Raw genomic sequence first — 21,747 nt, forward strand, 5'->3', positions numbered from 1 at the left:
TCAATCGCAGCAAAGTTCTTTACTTCTTACTTTGGAGGAACACAATCAAATGTGGTATAATTTCTTGAAATATGAAACTACAGCTATTAAAATATTAAAATTACAACAGTAAGAAAACATAGAGAACAAGCACGTTAAACAAATATACATTCCACTGAGAAAATAAAACAATTAGATGTAAAACATAATATAAAATAATTTTATCGAAAAAAAGTAAAATAAATAGATAAGAAATAGATACAGATGAGATACAAAAAGTTATATATTTTATTCATTTATTTATTTACTTATTTATTTACTTATTTACTATCAGTGTGTTTACATATATAGGTTTATGAACTGATCAGGTGATTAATCACGTCATCGATCCTCTCTGCTGTGCATCATCATCATCGTCGTCGTCGGTTGAAGAATTTCCCGTCATCCTGCTGCGGGCCGGTTGCCATGGTAACCCGGTCTCCTGCCGCCGGGCCGCGCGCCGCAGTGAGCAGCAGAGAGACGGAGGAGAGACGGTGAGTCACCGGGACCAGCACCCGGTCAGACGACCGACAACCGACGGACCAGAAGACACCGACAGACCGTTCGGTTAGCCCGTTATAGCGCGACGATCACGGACTGTTAATGAGGCCGATGATGACGGGCATCGACCGCAGTGTTGCTTCAACCTGAGAGAGACTTGAGCGACATCATCAGCGGCAACCAGACTGTTGCTGCAGTGTTGCTTCCCCCTGACGGAGACGACGTACCTCCAGCAACCAGACCCACCAGCAGCAACAGCATGTAAGGCAACTAACTGCACCGGCAGCAACGAGCAACCAGACTGTTGATGTTTTAATGTTGCTTTAACCTGACAGAGACTACAGCATCCAGTCCAACAGCAACATAATCTGCAGCAATTATATATAAAGCAACCAGGCCACTGATTTTCCACAACTGCAGTGTTGCTTTAACATACAATAAAGGGAGAATACAGCAACTAGACTGATGTTTGTCAACCACATATTGTTTCAACCTTAAAGCTTCAAGGACTACAGCAACTACACCTACAGCAACTAAACCCACTGCAACTAAACCCACAGCAATTGAACATACAGCAACTGTGCCCTCCTGCAACAATATCTGCAGCAACTAGGAAATTAACGGTTTTAATTACCACCGTGTTGCTTCAGCCTCAGGGAAACTACAGCAACTACACGATCAGCAACTAGCAACCACATTGTTGATGTTTAATCTTCACTGTGTTGCCTCAGTGTGGCACGACAGCAACTCAACCTGCAACCTACATCCACGGCACCTATCGACTCGACATCCATCGTCCAGCAGGTGAGCGGCAACACGACACCATGACAACATGTACACCTCTCCACCAATGAGGTCACAGCCTCAGGAGTGATGTCACAGCCTCAGTAATGATGTAACAGTCTTACGCAAAACTATATTTAGCAACAAAAAGAATAGAGCTGATAACAATATAAATAAGGGATGATTCTGAAAGAAAAGATGCAATGAGGGACAAATAAATATTGTAAATAAGTTGAGACAATCAGAGCTTTAATGTAGCATCACTTTTTTCTATGTAAAGATATATAGTCACTATAGTTGCTCTGTGCTTTGTTGACATTGCCAAACCAGGCATCATAAGTTGACTGTTGTTTTGAAGGCTCGAGTTTGGCAATTTTGCCGCCGCCATCTTGGAATACTGTTGTCGCCATGTTGTTTTTTCCACAAGCAATGAACAGAAGTGACCATATTTAGAATGTGGAAGACTGACATAGAGACGCAGGGTACGTCTCTGGATTCGTCGTCGGATTCCATGTGAAATCAGATGAAATCCTGAAGGTTCACCAGAAACTCCTTCAGCTCAGACTCCAGCAGATCCTCCAGCAGAGACCGGTCCACCGTAGACAGACCCAGATCCCCCAGAAGAGACCGGTCCACCGTGGACAGACCCAGATCCTCCAGCAGAGACCGGTCCACCGTGGACAGACCCAGATCCTCCAGAAGAGACCGGTCCACCGTGGACAGACCCAGATCCGGCTTCACCTGCAGCCTTGGACCTGCAGTCGGATCTCCGGAGGGAGGGGGAGAGCTCAGCTCCCGGCAGCAGCAGCAGCGTCTCCTCCTCCTCCTCCTTAATAAAATTTATTCTATAAATTAGTGGTTTACCTAAAACCTTATTAGTTAACTTGCTAGCTAGCTAACTCACCACGTGACACATTTTACTTTGTATGTATTTGACAAATTAATAGATTTATTTGACAAATTAATGGATTCTTTTTATGATATGGTAAATAAATACAGCCTGAGCAGATAACCCGCCATATTTACAATTTATTTACCTCATTTCTGGTTAAATCCCATATAAAGTTTCCACCTTGAATATTACCAGAGTATTGCAACTCTACTTTGGAGTGATGTCACAGCTTTAGTAATGATGTCACAGCTTCAGTAATGATGTCAGAGTTGACGAATAATGATCCTGCAGCTGAAGGTTCTGTTAGAACCCGTCTGGTTCTCTGCTCAGTGCTCCCTCTACAACAGGCACTCTGTGGTGGACAGTGATACACAGTATACTACACAGTGATACATATACTACACAGTGATACACGGTATACTACACAGTGATACACGGTATACTACACAGTGATACAGGGTATACTACACAGTGATACATAGTATACTACACAGTGGTGGTACTACATCACTGACAGCTCTGGAGTCACATGACTGTCATTTACACACAATCACATGTGAAGCAGTGCATTGTGGGATTGTGAGCAGACAGTGTACCCGAGGTCTGTTTGTCTCTGGTCTGAGACTCATCTTCTCCTCTCTGATCAGTCGGTGAATCAGCTGATCACATTGTTTCTGATCACCGACATGTGATGACATCTGACTCACCCGATTGGCTCATCGGAGGGGCTCAGGCACAGGTAAAGCTGTTGCCATAGCAACATCAGCATCCCCCAGTGTCCCCCCTCCTACGGTTACATAACAGCTGCAGTCTATAAATACAGCTGTGTGAGGGTGTGTACGAGTGTGTGTGTGTGTGTGTGTGCGCGTGTGTGTGTGTGTGTGAGTGTCTGTGTGTGTGTGTTTGTGTGAGTGTTTCTGAGGCTACTCGATAAATTAACATCAACAATAAAGCAGACGAGATAAGTAATAAATATACAGTGATAGCACTCGCTGATACTCTGTCTTGTAGATACTGTGTATTGTCTCTTCAGACCCGTCTGTCTCATTGACCCATCTGTCTGTCTCTCTGCAGATGGGCGTCCTCCCAGACTGTCAGACTGATCAGCTGATCTGGAGTCAGGTAGGTCACCGCTGCCTTCGTCTGTGTAGAGAGAGAAACCAACCAAATGGTGCACAGTGTTACCTCCGTCCTCAGTATTGTGTCTCTCTTTGACACTACTTCCTGTTTAAAATAAATCAAAACAAACTGATCCTTGTGGGGTACCGAACTCCGAGTCCTCACCTCTAGTTAAAGTAGCAGTTAGTACAGTGGAGTAGTTTTACTCCGCAGTACTTCTAAATTAGTTTTGTCTTCCAGTCAGCTGACGGCTTCAGGTTGACCTAAACTCCGTCCAACCGCTGGCCCCTCTTTCCTCGTTCGGGTGAAAACGACAGCCAATAGAAAATGAGCCTGCTTAAGGAGGAGGAGCCTGGCCGAGAGATGGAAGCCAAGGTGAGACTCCTCATCCATAGTATCATCTCTGATGCCATCACACCACAACAGTTTGAACTCTAAACTTTATTAGATCTTGAACTAGAATTTAAATATAGTTCTGAGAGTTTGAACAAAAGCTTTATTCGGTTCGTAGAGGGCGAAGACGCGGAATCATTTTAGCCATTATAAAACTGTGTGTTGTCATGTGTGCAGACCTGGGCTCAGTCTCTGGTTTACACTCTGGAGGAACTCGAGTGTAAAATCTGCTACAACCGCTACGACACTCGAAGTCGGAAACCCAAACTGCTGGGCTGTCTGCACCGAGTCTGTGCCAAGTGTCTGAAGAAGATGGTCGACATGGGTGAGTCCACTCGCCCGGTAAAGATTACTGACACATGGAGGGTGAAGCAAGTTATTTCCAGCGAGTTGTTTCCCTGTAAAAGAGGCCGGTATATGGTTTTCCTTGACACCAACCACAGCTGTAGACCTGAGACCTGGACTCTAGTCTCTTAAGACTTGACTTGAGACTCGAGACTATCAACTCAGGGGTTGATGGTTTCTCTTGACATCGATCGGAGCTTTAGACTTGGACTCAAGTTTAAAAAGAGGTCACAAAAAGAAGTTTCCCGGTCCTTGAAAGATTTGGAATGACTTGATATTTGCGAATGAAGACTTGTTGCTTGTCCTTAATGACTTTAGACCTGACTTGGACTTTAGAGGACTTGAGTCTTGACTTGGACTTTAGAGGACTTGAGTCTTGACATGACTCCCTTGAGACTTGAATTGACTCGAGACATGAAAGAAAAGTCCAGTGACGTGACTTGGACTTGTCTTTAAGGACTCAGGACTTCAAAGCAAGTTTTGATTTGTTTAAAATCCCAACATCAGATCTCTGACTTGGACTTATCTTTAAGGACTTTAGACAAATCCCATAAATCACCTGTGAAGAGATGATTTACGAGTCAACGTTCCCTTGACATCAACCACAGCTAACCTAAAACTTTCAATATATTTTCAATTCAATTCCATTTAATTTATTTATCCTCGCATCGGAACGGGAGAAACTCCCCAAAAAAACCTTTAACAGGGAGAAAAATAGGAAGAAACCTTAGGGAGAGCAACAGAGGAGGGATCGCTCTGACTTGGACTTGTGTCAGACTTAAAAAAGGAGAGTAAACTGTGTCTTTTTTAGTTTAAGTTATTAGTTATTAATAATTACACAGACTTTTATGAATGAAGCCTTGAAGCTTGGAACTGTTCGGTGCAGCTCTATGGATGTGATTTGTAAAGTGATATTAAAGATAATAATGTCAAATGGAACATGATGCTGCCATATAGTCATACCAAGCACAGACTTTAAATGTTTCAAAACGTAAAATCGATGATTTTAAATATAATATTCACATTCTTTTATAAATGTTCAACTGTGTTGCTTGCAGGAAGGTTAAAGGTTGTATTATTGTGATGTTGTGACGTGACACTTGAACTTAAGGTTCTAGATACAATTTTGGGAGCATTTCTATTGCCTCGTAACGGCTCTCAATATGGCAATGGATGAGTCGGCAGCTAGAAGTTAACAGCGCTAACAGCAGCAACGGTGCTGACGGAGCTATTTTACCTGTATGACATCATACTCATGTGTCATGTGACTCTTCTGATTGATTTTCAGGAGAGTCTTCGCCATCTATCATCTGCTGTCCATTCTGTCGCCACGAGACCTACGTCCCCGACGAGGAGGTGAGACTTAATTAACGAGGAGGTGAGACTTTATTTTATTAACGAGGAGGTGAGACTTTACTTTATTAAGGAGGAGGTGAGACTTTATTTTACTAAGGAGGAGGTGAGACTACTTTATTAAGGAGGAGGTGAGACTTTATTAACAAGGAGGTGAGACTTTATTTTACTAAGGAGGAGGTGAGACTACTTTATTAAGGAGGTGAGACTTTATTAACGAGGAGTTGAGACTTTATTTTACTAAGGAGGAGGTGAGACTACTTTATTAAGGAGGTGAGACTTTATTAACGAGGAGGTGAGACTTTATTTTATTAACAAGGAGGTGAGACTACATTATTAAGGAGGAGGTGAGACTTTATTTTACTAAGGAGGAGGTGAGACTTTATTAACGAGGAATTGAGACTTATTAAGGAGGTGACTCCTCCATTTCGGAGTTGGACAAGCCGTCTTCCTGTCTCTGTCCTCTTGTTAAGGTGTGGTTGATGGAGGACGACCGACACATCCTGGCTGTTCTGTCTTGTCAGGACCGAGCCCGCCGAGGAGGAGGAGGAGGAGGAGGAGGAGGAGGAGGAGGAAGAGGAGGAGGGGGGGGGGAGGTGGTGCTGAGTCCAAACAGTCTAACCGGTAAAATAACAAGTCTCCTTTCTCCTGTTTGATTTCCTAGTTCCAGACTGGAACATAAAACTCCTCCGTCTCACTCTCTCTCTCTGCCGGTCTCACTCTATGTCTCTGTCTGTCTCTCTCTCTCTCCCTCCCTGTGTCTCTCTCTCTCTGCCTGTCTCTCTGTCCCACTTTGTCTCTCTTTGTGTCACACAAACATATATGATGCTTTAGGAATGTATTGTGTTCTATTGTGGAGAATGACTTGTTTTTTGGACTGGATTTGTGTTTATTTTAGTTCTTCATTAACAGCGTTTATTTTCTTTTTCTGAGAGTTTTTGAAGATCCTCTCTCTCTCTCTCTCTCTCTCTCTCTCTCTCTCTCTCTCTCTCTCAGGAGGAGGAGGCGTGGAGTCGTCCCACCGCTCCTCAGACTGTCTGGTCATCACCATCATGGAGCTCCCCGAGGATTCTCCATCCTCGGACTCACTGAGCATGCTCAACGTGGTGGGTCTGTACCGCCCCCCCAGCCTGGACTCGCTGCCCTGCAACCTGCCGGCTCAGAAGTGTCACGCCTGGACGTCCCGCAGCTTCCCCCGCTGCCTGCTGGGGGCGCTCTGCCTGGTCAGTACATTAAAAAAAGTCAAACCAGTACTAGGAAGGAAAGGCCGGACGGGCTGACAGGTGTGTGTGTGTGTGTCTGACGTAGTGTGGTTGTGTGTTTGGACAGGTGTACTTCAGCTCTCTGCCTCTGGGGATTTACCTGCTGATGATTGGTCAGCTGTGGCTGGGCGTGGTCCTGGTGAGTCTGGTTCCCTCCACGCTGCTGCTGCTCGTCCTCTACGGCTTCTGTCAGTGTCTGTGTCACGAGCTGATGGAGGCGCTCGCCGCGCGCACGCACGCTCTGCCATGACATCGACAATACTAACAACACGTCACCTGCCGCCATTACAGCCAACAACAGGCTGCTGTGACAACGACAACAACATCAACACATCACACCATGAGAACTAACAACACGGCCGACATGACAACGGTGAGAACCACCGGAACAAAGAGTAAACAAAAACAAAACAACAGTCAGAACAACAACAGTGCCACCAGAACCAGCGACAAAACAAGTCACAACATGAGATATCACACCAGAACCAGTGGCCTGTACGATCCAAACCCAGGACATCTTTTGGTTATCTGGCTGAACTACCGCGACCCCGCTAAGCGGTCAGACGACGGTGGTTTCAACTCGGTAAATCAACTCCTGGGTTTCTCCGTCTGGTGGTGAGCACGTTCACACAAAATAATAGTTCCAGGATATGATCAAATCTAAACATGCCATCAGCAGAGCGGCAGATTTTACAATCGAAAGGAAACTAAAGAGGATATTCAGGCTAAAAGCGACACAGATGTAGCTGCTAAATGCAGGAAGAACAGCCGGTAAAACAATAAATCACTAAAACTAATTTAACAGAATTATAATATCAGTCTACATCTGACTATAATTACATTTATGAATTCCATTAAATCAATGTGTTGCTTGGATGTATTCTTACAGAATAGAATAGAATAGATGATATACTTTATTGGTGTGTATGTCAATTTAAACCTTATTTTTGTGTTATCAACCCCGGAGGTGTGAAACAGACTTGGCAGGAAAATTAAAATAAAATATAAAATCACAATTCAAAGAGCTTTGACAATCTCATGACACGAGCACCAAGCTATATTAGACACGTCCGCAATCTCAAACATAACCTGCTTCAGAGCAGAGCAACAATCGAACAACACAACAACCAAAATGACAACAACGGAACATCACCAGAACAACAACGGAACATTACCGGAACAAAGGAACAACACCAGAACCAAAATAACAACAAATCCTTACCAGAACCAGAGTAACAACAGAGCAATATCAGAGCAACAACGGAACATCACCAAAACCAGAATTACAACAAAACAACACCAGAAACACAACAACACTAGAACAACAGAATCACTCATCTATAGACTCACCCATCAGACATTGACACACCTGTCCACTCTGACCCCGCCCCCCTCTGAAAACCAGCATTACCCCCCTCCTTGTGGCTACAGCCAATTTAGACTCGGACCAGGTGATGACATCATCACAGAGAAGAGGCGGAGTTTATCTCTCTCACTCACTCTGATGTTTTACTGTGAAGGTTGTTCTCTTTGTCGCCTCCTGCTGGACAAACTGAGAACAAGCTGTTTTATTTTATATTGGGAAACAACAGAGGGATCCAAACTGTCAGCTGATCAGAGGAGACTTCTGCCTGTGAACATTAAAGCTGTTGTAGACTGAAACCACCGTACTGTGCAGACTGACAGAGACTTTAAACAACACAAACTAACCATGTTGAAAACAACAAGTTACTGTTTAATATGTGTGAATCTGTAACTGACATTCATTAAATACGCTTGTTTTCTATTTTCTTAAGACTCCAGTACAGAGACAGGTCCAGGACTGTTAGCCTTGCTTAGCACAAAGCCTGGAAATAGATGGCAAACTGTTAGCTTAGCATCATCAAAGTCCTGGCTTCCTGTCGAACTGTATTCCCACAATGTCTCCAAAATATAAAGAAAAGGAAAATCTCCCATTATTCTAACTCCCAAGTGTTCACATCCAAGATGCCTTATTAAATATCATAATACAAATTAAGTCTAAATTAGCTTCTTTGTTGTGTATTTGTAGCAGTTTGTTTAAATACAAACAAGTGTATAAATCCTTTTCAATGAACCGAGTGTATGAATTTATTCAGATCATGTAACTGGAACTTTTCTGAATGTTTACACATTCACATGTATGTGTTTGTGTATGTTACATAAACACAATCATGTGTCTACAGAAAACAACACTGTTGGTGGATGTTTTTCACGACATGTCTTCTTCTGCTAATGTTAAATAATAATAAACAGCCACCACATGTTAATAAGATTTCACAACCTGCAGTCGCAGTGCTGCAGAAACACCAGTGTCGTACAATATGTAAATCATTTATTTTTTGATTAAACTAAGCTAACAGTTTCCACCTGCTTCCAGTATTTGTGCTAAGCTAACAGTTTTCCCCTGCTAGCAGCCCTTGTGCTAAGCTAAAAGTTTTCCCCTGCTAGCAGCCTTTGTGCTAAGCTAAAAGTTTTCCCCTGCTTGCAGCATTTGTGCTAAGCTAACAGTTTTCCCCTGCTAGCGGCCTTTGTGCTAAGCTAACAGTTTCCATCAGAGACTACAGAGAACAAGATGAATTAATGAGCTGTTGGACTGTTCCTTTAAGTTCTCTGTCTTTTTAAAGTGCCATTGTTTGATTTGATGTTTGATTAATGATCATGTGATGATGATGATGATGATGATGATGATGATGAGGACACTGTTGGTCAGCTAGCCTGCAACAGCTGTTGTGTCACTTCCTGTCTTTGTAGTGGGTGGAGCATGTGCAGTGTGTGCTCCATTTAAACATCGAATAAACTACAGACACTGAAATATGACTCATCGGAGATTTTTTTTACTTTGACTACTGCAGATATTACTACCGTTTACTGATTAGTATAACTGTTGGTAAAGTTACTCTTACTACTGTCAGTACAGTTACTATAGTTAATGTTACTGTAGCTACTGTTAACAGCTCTATAACAACATTAATGATCAACCTGACACTCTCTGTGGACAGAAGCCTCCATGAAACTATCATGAGATATGAATTCCCCCTTCACTCTCCCATACTCCATGGCTCACTCACAGTCCAACACCTAGCTGGCTAGCTAGAGCTGCCAAATCTACCTTAGACGATAAGAAGTGGACGTAGTCATCGGGACGTCACGGTTTGTGGACTGTTTTGAAGCCTTGAGTTTGGTGTTTTCGGCGTTGCCATCTTGGATTATAGCTGTCGCCATGTTGTTTTCTTCGCAACCACTGAACGGAAGTTACCATATTTGGAATGCGGAGGAGTGACGGCTTATATGTCTCTGGTACTGGCAGAGACCTGTCAATCACTGTGTAGCCCTGCCCTAAAGCATCCCCTGCTTTATTGTATTGAAGAAGACTTGAAACTAGAAATTGAGACCATAAACTCATGTTTACAATGTTTACTGAGGTAATAAATCAAGAGAGAAGTAGAGTCATTTTCTCATAGACTTCTATACAACCAGAGGAGTCGCCCCCTGGTGGACATTAGAGAGAATGCAAGTTTTAAAACACTTCCACATCCGCTTCACTCGCCAGAACCAGAGGTTGCCGTCTGACATCTACTAGCATGAAAAGAAAAAGGAAGTGGTAGAGTAGTAAAGCCCAGGCACAGACTCAGTTTGTCTTTAAAGTTCATCTGGCAACACCTGTGATGAGTATGAATCTAAAGATTAAATAATTGTTTTAGTAACAACCATGAATGCTAACAAACATCTTTACCGTGACGACAGCAACATTAAAGGGATGGAAAAGAATATAGAACAGCACCTGGGTCCTTTTGTCTATAAATAACCCTGACATGACCCGGTCTACCTGGACAGGTGAATCCCTGACGTTGAGGTTTGCCTGCAAGACAGAGCTGTGGGTAAATTAAAGAGGCTCCTGGGAGGACCTCAGCTGCCATTAATTAAAAAACACTGACGTCTCCTGAGAGGAGAAGAAGAATGTTTATAGAAACCTGCCTGACATCGCACAGTCCTCCTCTACAGAAGAAGGTTGATGGAGTCGTGATCAGGTAGGAGAACAATCTAAAACATCCTCTCTTATGTCCCGATTACGACCTTTTCTCTGATTTTAAACATTATAAATATATAGATTATATAAAGTATTAATATATTGTTTATATTGCAGATTTAAATCATTGCTATCAGCTTCCTTTAATATGTAATCTTTAACATTCTATGTTTCAATAAGTCACTGATGATAAAGAGTTTAATAGTGGTTACTTGTTGTATTAGTGGATAACAAATCAGATGCACTGATGCTTTATTAGTAAGATAAATTTAATAAGAGTAACTTTGATTTACTAATGAAGGTCCTCTTAATAAATACATTTCTATTTGTTACATTTTAAAAAGAGGAGCTTAACACCCAGTTTGAGATTGAAGCTCTGACACAAAGAAAGATGTTTCACAGAGGCTTTGTGTAAAACAAATAATGGATTTTCTCTATAAAACGTCAAATAACTTCTGCTGTAATAAACACTAATGGAACAAGGATCAAGTAAATTACATGTATGGTCACTTTATCATGCTAAAAAGGTGAGATCTTGACCGCAATGCGTTTCGTCAAGTAGTTCATACTGAAAGAATGTGATGCATTATTGATAAAAGTATTAAAAACAACAATTTGGGAATACCGATACGTTTATTTTTTTTAAATGATCCAAGTAAAATGTATTCCATCCACACAACTATTTGTAATTACAGCTGTCTGCCTGTTAAATGATAACACTGAAGGTACTCCTTCGTTTGTATCTTAAAGTGAAGGTATAAACTCTAATTGACCATTTGCTAAGCCCCGCCCCCCACTGCTAAGAGCTACGTTATCATGGAGCCCACACTGTCACTAACTGCACTCCCTAAATAAATATCACAATTTTTTTTAAAGTGATTTCAGAGAGAAATAAACAGAAAAGTCTATATCGTGGTGTCAATCCGATTCAGCAGCAAAAACAGGTTAAAGATAAAGATAGAACCTCTCCGAGTAACTATAACAAAGTGATTATGATGAAGGTTCAATTGCCTGTTAAATACCTGAATACTAAAATCTCACTTTAACATTAACAACATCATACTTTTTTTCGACTGAAAAATATATAATTCATGATTGATTAATCTCTAAAATATTTCACTGTGATATCCTCTTTACAAGACAATACATTTCATAATTTCAATGGATTTTCTTTTAATATGATGTTTCAAAATGTCAGCTCTCCTTGTGATGACACATCGTTAAAGCCGCCCTCTACAGGACAACCGCAGTAACTACACAAACAGGGACATTGACATTAAACATTCTCAGGTATTTTTTATTTTTTTTTAAATCAACCCATCTTGGCAAAAGAAAATCAATAATAAATACCCTTAGACAACGATAAGAGAACCATACACCTGCCCTGCTCCCCCGGCAGGAAGGTGATGACATCATGAGCCGGTGGCGTCGTTCGGTAGACGAGTTGGCGGTGCGGCGGCGGCAGCAGGGCGAGTGTGAACGCGCTCTCGAGGCCCTCGGTCGGGTCACCTCGTGTTTCCAGCAGCTGGCGGCGTCACTCGGCAGCTCGGCGGACGGCAGCTTCCTGCGAGACGAGATGGACGACACAAGAGCACTCGCACACCGTATCTGCACCGGTACGGAAAATCGCTTAGACCAAACACCTGTTCGTACACCTGTCTGTATCCCACTTGACTGTCTGTCTGTCTGTCTGTCTGTCTATCCGCAGGTCTGTCCCGCCGTCTCATGCATCTGCAGTCAGACTGTGACTGGGCCCCCTCAGGTGTGGAGGACAGACAGGCCTCAGAGCGTCTGTGGGTTCTCTTCCTGTCGGCTGTAGAGAATTTCCTGTTCGACCTCTGTAAGGCCTGCGATCTGATTGGACAGTTTCCTCTGACCCAGCGCAACAGCAGGCGCTCGTTAGTCAATACAGGTCAGTTGATGGCCTTCATTTCCTGTCTGTGGAACCTTCCTTCCTTGTCTCTTTTCTTTCCTTCCTTCCCACTGAATTGCTGAGTGTTTGAACCCTGGAACTAACTTAAAGATCTGGACTACCTTAAAGATCCTTACAACCTGCCAATGACACCTGTGTGTTCCTCAAGGATTCCTGGAGCGTCTTAAGTAATTCCTAGATCCTTCCTAACTCTTCAAAATACACCTGAAGCCTCCTTTGAACTTCCTTAATGAATACCACGCCACTTTCAAGAACCCTTAGAATATGGAATAGCTTTAAGACCCTCTATAAGAACCCCAATAATCTCATCAAGAACTCTCACAGCCTCTTCAAGGTTCCCTGACACTTCCTCACTGACATCTATATCTTTGAAGATTCCTGGAACACTTTCATTGATTCTTGGTACTTTTCCTTGCGGATTCATATTCCTCATGGACCCAAAAAACGTTTGCCAAAAATCATGGATATCCTTCCTAAAGTACTTAAATATTTTCAAAGACCAATAGGTATTCTTCAAGACTATATTTGACCACTGGAATTTTCTCAAGGGGGACAGCTGACACAACGTTAAGAAAATCTCTCCTTCAATGATCCCTTAAACCTCTTGGAGGACCAATAAGCATTCTTTAAGGACCCACAGAACCGTCTCTGGGATATTACTTGTTCAAAATACCACAGAACCACGTTAAAGGTTTCTGGTACATTTTCAAAAGATCTGTCAAACCTTAGAAGAATATAACACATTTAGGACTCATCCAACCGCCTCATGGACCTTCAATGGTTCTGTTACCTAAAAGTTCCTAAAGAATAACCGGAACTCCCTCGATGCGTCCTACATTCAAGGACACCTACAATTTCCATGAGGAGCACTGGAATTTCTTTAAACTTTAGATATCTAAAATGTTCAAATGACCCCCTGAACCTCTCGTAAGGTAATTTTTTTTTAGAAATCCTCAAAAGGATTGAACCTACCCTGGAATCTAGTCAACTTTCTAAAGGATATCTAAAAACCTCTAGAGCCTTATAGATCACCTGAATAATGGCAGTAACATTGTCAATAAGTGCAGCAAATCCTTTAAGGACCACTCCTTCAACCTTATTGAAGACGATTGGAACTTCTTAAGGAGCTATTAAATACCTCCTCAAAGTAACTGGAACATCCTCAAGGATATCCCTCAATCAGTCCATGTACCTCCTTGTGGGCTATTTGGCATTCTTCATGGTCTCAAAGAGCCTCCTCAGTGATACCTCCTTGAAAAGTTTCTGTTACATCCGCAATAATCCTCCAATATTTGAAGGTTTAGCCTCTTTTAGGATTCTAACATTCTCAAAGATCCCTACAACCTCCTTTAGAACCACTGAAACCTCTTAAGGAGCCGAAGACACTCCTTAAGGATCTCTGAAAAGAAATACTGGATCAGTACAGTCCGATCTGATTTTCTTGTATGTATTCTTGTCACAGCTCTGTCACTTCTGTCCACCTTTCACTCACCTAATTAGTTCATTCAGTGCACCTGCCAGTCACACTCACCTCATCAGCTCATCATTCTCACCTGCTCACTCTGCCTCTTCACTATTTAAACCCCTGCCTCAGACACACTCACTGCCAGATCGTTCTTTGCATTCATGCTCAACTTTCCCGCATTCACCCATGGACTGATTCCCTGTTGCCGACCCTGCCTGTCCCGAACTACCTCGCCTCGCCTTGCCTCTGTCCTGGTAACTTACTCAGCCCTTCTGTCCTTGACCACGAGAAACCTGTCGGATTCTTCCAGAGAATCTTCTGCCTGTCGTGTGTTACAAATAAAGAACTCAAATCATACCAGTCCTGGTGTTGTCGTACTGCTCCTGGGTCCTAACTACACCCGTTACAATTCTACTAACATTGCACGTCTCCACTGTTTGTGTCTTCACTCTCTCTCCAGGATGTATTGATGGCGTGGTGGGCCTGGCAGCTCGAGTGGCTTTAATCCAGGTGCCATGGCTCACCTTGGAGGAGCAGCCGAACCCTGATCTGACCTCTCACATCGCAGCACTGGAGGCAATGCTGAGTGAGATGCAGATGAGGGTGAGGCAGATGCAGAGAGAGGGAAACTGTTCAGAACAGATTGAACATGACAAGATTTGACCTGCAGACCAGACACTGGTCTGAAGGAGTGTCTTGTACTTTGGGGGAGTCTCTTGTACCTGGTAGAGTCTCTTGTACATTGAGTCGTGTCTTGCCGTGTTCTGCAGGTTCCTGTTGCATTCTGGTCGGTAGAGGCGACCCAGCCAGCATGGGCCGAAGCTTGCGGTGACCTGGAACAACCGGATGATACCCTGGAGGACCTGATGGAGGTTGAAGTCGTCTCTAACAACAAGATGATCTGCTGCCAGCCACCATGCTGTGGACTGGGCTGTGTCGGGTAGAGGAAGCGAGGCCCCAACTGACATCACCTGGATTAATCATACCTGACAACATGACAGGATCCTCATATCTGTGTATGAATCATTCACGTTATACAAATAAACGTCATTGTTCATTATTTTACTACTAACACTGTTGGAGTACAAATGTTTCTAGAGATTTTTAGAATCCATAAGAAGAGAAGTCAAAATATTTTTTGAGTTAAATGTAACAAATATGAGAATAAACTCCTGGTCCCCGCATGGGACAAACTGGACATGGATATGATCAGAACATCTTTATGGACTGACCTCATCCTCTTCTTTAAGGAGGGATGGCCCTGAACTGCCTCACTCAGGTCCGACAGCAGAGTCGGGAGAACCGGCACAAAGCAGCTCAGGGGGAGGAAGATAAAGTGGAGATGTTGAACAATGAAACTAGTTATTGATATATATCTGTGTGTTGCTATGTGTATATCATATGTTTTTGTGTACTGGCTGTGAACAAAGGTCCCTCTGGGACAAATAAATCGACATCTGTAGTTTTGAGTCCAGATTTTCACTACGATGTCATCACCAGAGAGAGAGACCAGTCATGTGATGTCACTTCTATAAAGCTATGTATTTGATGTGAACTCGCCATCAGTCATGAGTTCCTGCTGCAGCCTGCAGACACACAAACGTTACTGTTACAGTGTTGAAACGATACATCTTTATACCGCAATGTATTTATATTTATTGACTTTGTCTCATGAACAGATGAACTAGTTTTACAGATTTGTATACACACACAAGATAAGAAACCTGTAAAGATTTTTATCTGCTCGTGATGACAGTACATGACTGGACACTAAATTAAGGAGTGTTCAGACAGTTGGGGTCATTGAGGGAAGGCTTTGAATCAGTCTTCCCCCTGAATCACCTGCAGTATTTCTATCCAGAGGAGGTAGGCACATTTCATCTCAGTCCATCATCGCAACTGACGATATGATTTAGTCAAAAACATTTACAGCTACATCAACTCTTGAACAATCACGCACAATTCAATAGAACTATTAGTTAGTCCACAAGTTCCTTCATTGTCTCTCTTCTCCTGCTGTAGCTTGACCAGTTGCTGTGCAGCAGTAAAAAGACGTGAGACGTCAAGACGTTGATGGAGGGCTGTCGATCGGGCCTCGGCTACACACATGACAGGTGAGACCACGCTCTTTATTTATAATGGAGCACCATTAGATACGGGTGCAGACTCTCTACATAACGTCTGTCTAAGTAACTTTTGTTTTGAGACAAATGCTTGACGTGTATTTCCTCCCGTGTTTTTGCAGCCGTGCCGTACGGTTCCTGTTCGAGGTGCAGAGCAGCTTTAAGGCCGAGCAGCAGAGACTCTTTCTGCAGTTTGTCACAGGAAGCCCCAGACTGCCTGTTGGTGGTGAGTCACTTCAGAAACACAAACACTTGACATTAAACCTTTTCAGCCTTTTGACAAGTAGTTGAGGGGTTCAAATCTACAGGGATTTGGACAATTAGACACAAAAAAAGTTCTCAGCGTTATCCTTTTACTTTATTTTCATATAAAGAGTTTATTTGCATGAAAACACCTAGCCAAAACTACATTTTATAAGATTACAGTTGAACGCATCATGATATCGCTGTACTTTGCCTTCGACCAATACAAGTTCTTACTGTTGGGATCCTGAACGTACCATAATGTAACTTAATGCAACTTCTGTTAATGTTAGCGCCGTTATAAGCAGGACTGTGTTAAAGAGGGACTCTGTCACTGTGATTACTTTGAGTAGCAAAGAATGACAATGACTGACGATACAATAGGCCTACATGTCTGATTAAGTTCATTGTTAGCTCCGTTATTTAGCCAAGAAGGACTGTGCTTCCAACTGGAAGCTAACGGCTAACGTTACCTAGCTCTCCTCATGTCTCTACTGTAACTTTGCCCGTTATCTGGCTCTTGTGTCTCAGGTTTCCGGAGCCTGAAACCCCGTCTGACCATCCTGAAGAAATTAATCGATTCGACACACGATCCTGGCGAGTTCTTTCCAACGGTCACGACCTGTTTTAATAACTTGTCGCTGCCCGAATATTCTAGCATACAAAAATTGAAGGAGAAACTTTTGATTGCGGTCCGTGAGGGCCAGTAGTCTCCAGATTAAAATGCCTTCTACAGTGACTGGTGAAATCACGACTTCCTTCTTAGTTTTTTGTAACCACATACATCAAGGCTACATGTACGGCCTTCTTGTTAGAGAAAGCAGCTTGCAGAAAAATGAAGACTTTAAATATATATATTTGCTGCCCCCGGTCTCTCCAAAAAACATCAAAAAATAAAAAGAAGAAAAGTGCTCCATGACTCACAGAACTTAAAATATAAAACAGAGAGAGAGAGTAAAACTTATATCAGTAGTTAAAACAAAAAAAGATGAAACCATCTGGGTGACATTTTAAATTGCATTGCTATGTGATATTTAAAAAAAGGGATGTCTCCTCTCCAGAGTGGGGGACAGACTGGAAATGTACTGTTAGCTTAAACCCCCTGGTCTCTTTTGTAAACATGTTAATCCACTGATCAGCCACAAACATGACAGAATCTTCATTCTAAGAAACTCACTGAAGTGAGAATCCATGACACAGTATCAGAGGGGCTTTCTTCAACAGGATTACCTGTTTGAATGAAGGATTAATAGAAACATATAGTGGATGTATTTAATGAAACCAAGCAAAGAGCTTCAATCGTGTAATCCTATAAAACACTCTCACCTCTGAGTTGTATTGACTCTGAAGTACAGAAACAAACATCCAGTCATTTATTGGCTCAATGTTACAGAACGTTAACACTTTCAGCGCTGTGCTGTTTGCTGACAAAGACACTCTGATGATGTAATGTCAACAAATGACATGTGGAGTATCGATAGGCACACATATGAGTAAGTACTAAGCAGTACACTCCAAAACATGAAAAACTTTTTTTATCAATAAACAGTCAGTGTAGCGTTAACATAGCACCTTTATGTTTCTTTTATTTTTAAAAGCCACCCCCACCAGACCTCCCAGGAGTCTGCTATGGCTCTGTCAACTTTTGACTCTGTGGCACTGGGGTCGGACCATATGACAGCCTCTATAAAATTAGGAGAATAGCATTATTGAATATAGTAAATCATGAAATGAGAGACTTTGACTGTACAACCATTCATTAAATGTATTTTGCATATTAGAACATATATTACCTTTAACCACAGAGTACAGTTCAGTTTCCCTGAAGGGACTCTTGTTCCTCTGACCACCTCCTTTCATGTTGAAAGTGGCCATTAATCTGTTTGTGAAAAGTCTGTGAATAAGAAAACGCAAAGTGTCACTTCGGCAGTTTCAACTCCCAGTAATGCTCACCTGTTTAGAACGGCTAAAATAAAACTTTCAAAATACAATTTCATCCTTAAAATATATATTTCCCCCCCCCCGTCTTAAAACTAAAATATGACTAAGCACCAGTTAGTTATCTGAATAAACAGTGTTCACATTAATATAATAAATCCCACTTCAGTAGTTCTTAGTCGGTTTGGTGCTTTATACATCAGACTTTGGCTCCCTAACAGCAGGGATGCCGGCTGGTGAAGCAGTGAATCATGGGAAGACATTCATGTTGAGGTTTGTTTAGCTGTAAATTAGAAAAGCAAATTAATATTTTAATTAGATCACATGGAGACGAGATTGTTGCCAATCTCAAATAAAGGTCTACTTGTTGTATTTATGTAGTTTATTTGATAGAGAGGACTGTTACTCATAGAGAAATGTATTGCAGCATTAATAGCTTCTGCTAATTGGTTCCTAATTTTCCTGGTTAGCAAAGCAGTTATCGTTTTTTCAGCAGTGGCCTCGAAAGTCCCACAGAGTTGAATTCCAAAAATTAAAGAAACTAAACTTGTTTCATCTGATGCATAAACATCAAGCTCATTCTCACAATCAGCTTTAATCGTTTCAAAACGATAAAAATATCAAATATTACACCTCTGGCTAGAAGCTGACTACCAGTTTGGAAAAGTTTAGGCTCATCTGGAAAACTAATTAGCTGTAAAGTTAATATTTGTGGTGAAACAGCAGCTGGTGTAGAAACACACATTTTTTAATTATCGTATATTTGTGATCAATGTCTTTTCTACATTTTAAAAAAAGAGAAGCTTTTATACGATGTAAGAATGAAGTGTTTCAGTGAAATTAACGTAAGATGTTGATACAGATACGCAGCTGATATCTGAAGGTTTACCAACAGCTTCTGCTCCAATAAAGCCTCAGTCAGTGTGTTGAATTAGGAACTTTATTGACACAGCAAGGTGGACAAACATAAAAATATTTTACAAACACAGAAGGCAAATAGACAGAAGAAGAATAAAACGTGGAGCTGCTTCAATTCTGGAAGGTCGAATGTAGATGAGTTTTAAAGGCTGAAAGAGACAAAACAGCCGTTACAAATACATCTCCCATCAGCCCCTGCTTCCCATCTGGTCTCCCCGCAGATCTGTTGTACAGTGAAACAGCTGCAGTTCAGTTGAATCCGCCGATAACCCTCAATGACAGACCTGATTACGGAAGCTCAAATATTTGACCTAACAACTTTTGGGACTTATTGGGCTCGTTTACGATGAGCCAGGCAGACGCAGACCAACGCAGTTGCAATCACCGTCTGGCCGAGTGCATCGTATGGTGGTCAGTCATTTTGTCCGACTCACTCTGGAGGCTCGACGGAGTGAAACGTCACGGGACAAAAGACGCCCGCAGTCATGAGCAGTTTCACTCCTCGAGCTGAAACGCTCGAAAGGAAGTGACTTGTCAGTATATCGAGCCTAGCGCTCATTGGTTTTTTTTTTTTTGGTTGTTTTTTTTTTTAGCAAAGGGGCCGTTGATTAACCTCAAAGAAATAATATCCACCAATGTACACAAGTTTATGGAAAAAAGTATTTTTGAGCCCCGTGTCATCACAGGATGGACCAGGAAGTTGTAATTAAATTACAGTGAACGCGGCAGCATTTAGACGTGATGTCAGTGAACGCGGCAGCATTTAGACGTGATGTCAGCAGCCTCTCACCTTCTTGGTCATCCCAGAGTTCAGCAGCAGTTGTGTTCAACGGACTCTCATTGTTTGGTTCTGAAACAAACATCAATGTGTTGTTTACACAAATGTGTACATGTCAACAAGGCTTGATAGTAATGGCTGCCATTGGAAACTACTTTTTAACATAAATACAAAAACAATACGGAAGGCAATAGCAAAATATAGCAAACATGAGTCCAAAATTAATACAATGTTGGTGTTTCCTGCATTAGTGATAACAACGTTACCTCCCAGCAGGCTCTGGATGGACAGCAGGATGGAGCGGACGTCGTACAGCGCCGACCACTTGTCCTTCAGGATGTCCAGACAGATGAAACCTTGTTCGTCCACGTTGGGATGAAAACAGGAAGTGACGAACTTCACGCGTGGAGCCTGATACGGATAACCGGCAGGAAACTCCAGAGACAACCGGTACCTGAGACCCTCGTACACCTGAGAAACATAAAAGGTAAACTTTGTTTTTACAGAGGTAAAAAAGTGTTACCTCTCACTACAGCTGGATTCTCTCAACGTCATACTCTCAGAACTGGAGAGTAAAGAACACTGATGGCATTTCTAATTTTCTTCTCTTTTCCCGACTGTCTCTAAAAGTTTGATCGAGAGATCAGGCAGTGTTTACAGTGCCGCTCTGACGTCACATGATCATCATCATTGAATATCAACCAATCACTGCTTTCCGTCTGTGCGTGCGTGCGTACCGTCCCCTGAGCTCCGTTGATGGTCCCGATCCATTTGAAGAGATTATCTGATTCTGGAAACGCTGAGATTCCCTTATCACCTGACATCTGCATCGACAACACACACAGAGAGAGACGTCACATGATGTCATCACCGCATCACCAGAGAAAGAGACCAGTCATGTGATGTCACTTATGTAAAGCTATATATGTATTTGATGTGAACTCACCATCAGAGTCATGAGTTCCTGCTGCAGCCTGCAGACACACAAACAACATTACTGTTATAGTGTTGAAACGATACATCTTTATACCTCAATGCATTTATATTTATTGACTTTGTCTCATGAACAGATAAACTAGTTTTACAGATTTGAATACACACAAGTTAACAAACCTGTAAAGCTTTTTATCTGCTCGTGACGAGACAGTACATGAGACACATCAGCAAACATTACTGTTGGTTAAACACTTGAGTGAGATCAGTCAAGAGGCCGTAACACAGTCGTTGTAGTCGGTACAGCGAGTTACAGCAGAGACAGTCTTGTTTGTGTCTTCTCTCACCGTTTGGACACCGAGCTTCTGGCCGAGCTGCCGGTGCTCTCACTGCCCTTCAGAGCAGCCGTGGACGAGGCTGCTGCCGCTGCGGGGTCCATGTTCTGGGAGGCCATGAGTGCAAGATGGTGCGTTCACTGCTGGATGAGACAAGACAGGCTGTCAGACAGGCGGTCCGACAGACAGACAGGCAGGCGGTCCGACAGAGAGACAGGCAGGCGGTCCGACAGAGAGACAGGCAGGCGGTCCGACAGAGAGACAGGCAGGCGGTCCGACAGAGAGACAGGCAGGCGGTCCGACAGAGAGACAGGCAGGCGGTCCGACAGAGAGACAGGCAGGCGGTCCGTCAGAGAGACAGGCAGGC

The 21,747-nt window shown here is 42.6% G+C and overlaps 3 protein-coding genes across 6 annotated transcripts in view; 2 read left to right on the forward strand and 1 right to left on the reverse strand.

The window, feature by feature from the left end:
• Positions 1-444: 444 nt before the first annotated feature.
• Positions 445-9,086, forward strand: LOC116387172 (E3 ubiquitin-protein ligase RNF182). 3 transcript variants are annotated; one of them, XM_031854063.1, is made up of 9 exons: positions 445-1,323; positions 2,842-2,933; positions 3,269-3,316; positions 3,554-3,688; positions 3,884-4,031; positions 5,340-5,407; positions 5,878-6,028; positions 6,401-6,627; positions 6,734-9,086. In XM_031854063.1, exons 4-9 carry the CDS (start codon positions 3,641-3,643, stop codon positions 6,914-6,916), a joined length of 825 nt encoding a protein of 274 aa, XP_031709923.1. In that variant the 5' UTR covers positions 445-1,323; positions 2,842-2,933; positions 3,269-3,316; positions 3,554-3,640; the 3' UTR covers positions 6,917-9,086. The 3 variants fall into 3 exon arrangements, with proteins under 3 accessions (XP_031709923.1, XP_031709915.1, XP_031709931.1); XM_031854055.1 differs by lacking the exon at positions 2,842-2,933; XM_031854071.1 differs by lacking the exon at positions 2,842-2,933 and having other exon boundaries at positions 5,929-6,028.
• Positions 9,087-12,128: 3,042 nt separating this feature from the next.
• On the forward strand, positions 12,129-15,557 carry LOC116381470 (regulator of G-protein signaling 9-binding protein). Its single transcript, XM_031843703.1, has 4 exons — positions 12,129-12,330; positions 12,423-12,626; positions 14,573-14,715; positions 14,883-15,557. Exons 1-4 carry the CDS (start codon positions 12,129-12,131, stop codon positions 15,054-15,056), a joined length of 723 nt encoding a protein of 240 aa, XP_031699563.1. The 3' UTR covers positions 15,057-15,557.
• Positions 15,558-19,342: 3,785 nt separating this feature from the next.
• The window catches only part of ube2c (ubiquitin-conjugating enzyme E2C), a 3,195-nt gene continuing 790 nt past the window's right edge, over positions 19,343-21,747 (reverse strand). Inside the window, exons 2-7 of one of the 2 annotated variants that reach the window (XM_031849814.1) lie at positions 21,393-21,523; positions 21,059-21,086; positions 20,850-20,936; positions 20,379-20,583; positions 20,125-20,184; positions 19,343-19,483 (exon numbers count right to left, since the gene is read on the reverse strand). In XM_031849814.1, coding sequence (XP_031705674.1) covers positions 19,446-19,483; positions 20,125-20,184; positions 20,379-20,583; positions 20,850-20,936; positions 21,059-21,086; positions 21,393-21,499 — 525 coding nt within the window. In that variant the 5' untranslated portion in view covers positions 21,500-21,523 and the 3' untranslated portion in view covers positions 19,343-19,445. The remainder of the gene's footprint in view (positions 19,484-20,124; positions 20,185-20,378; positions 20,584-20,849; positions 20,937-21,058; positions 21,087-21,392; positions 21,524-21,747) is intronic. The other variant, XM_031849823.1, reaches the window with a different exon arrangement.

Source organism: Anarrhichthys ocellatus, unplaced genomic scaffold (assembly GCF_004355925.1).
Source record: "Anarrhichthys ocellatus isolate YVR2014 unplaced genomic scaffold, GSC_Weel_1.0 scaffold1, whole genome shotgun sequence".
NCBI lineage: Eukaryota > Metazoa > Chordata > Actinopteri > Perciformes > Anarhichadidae > Anarrhichthys > Anarrhichthys ocellatus.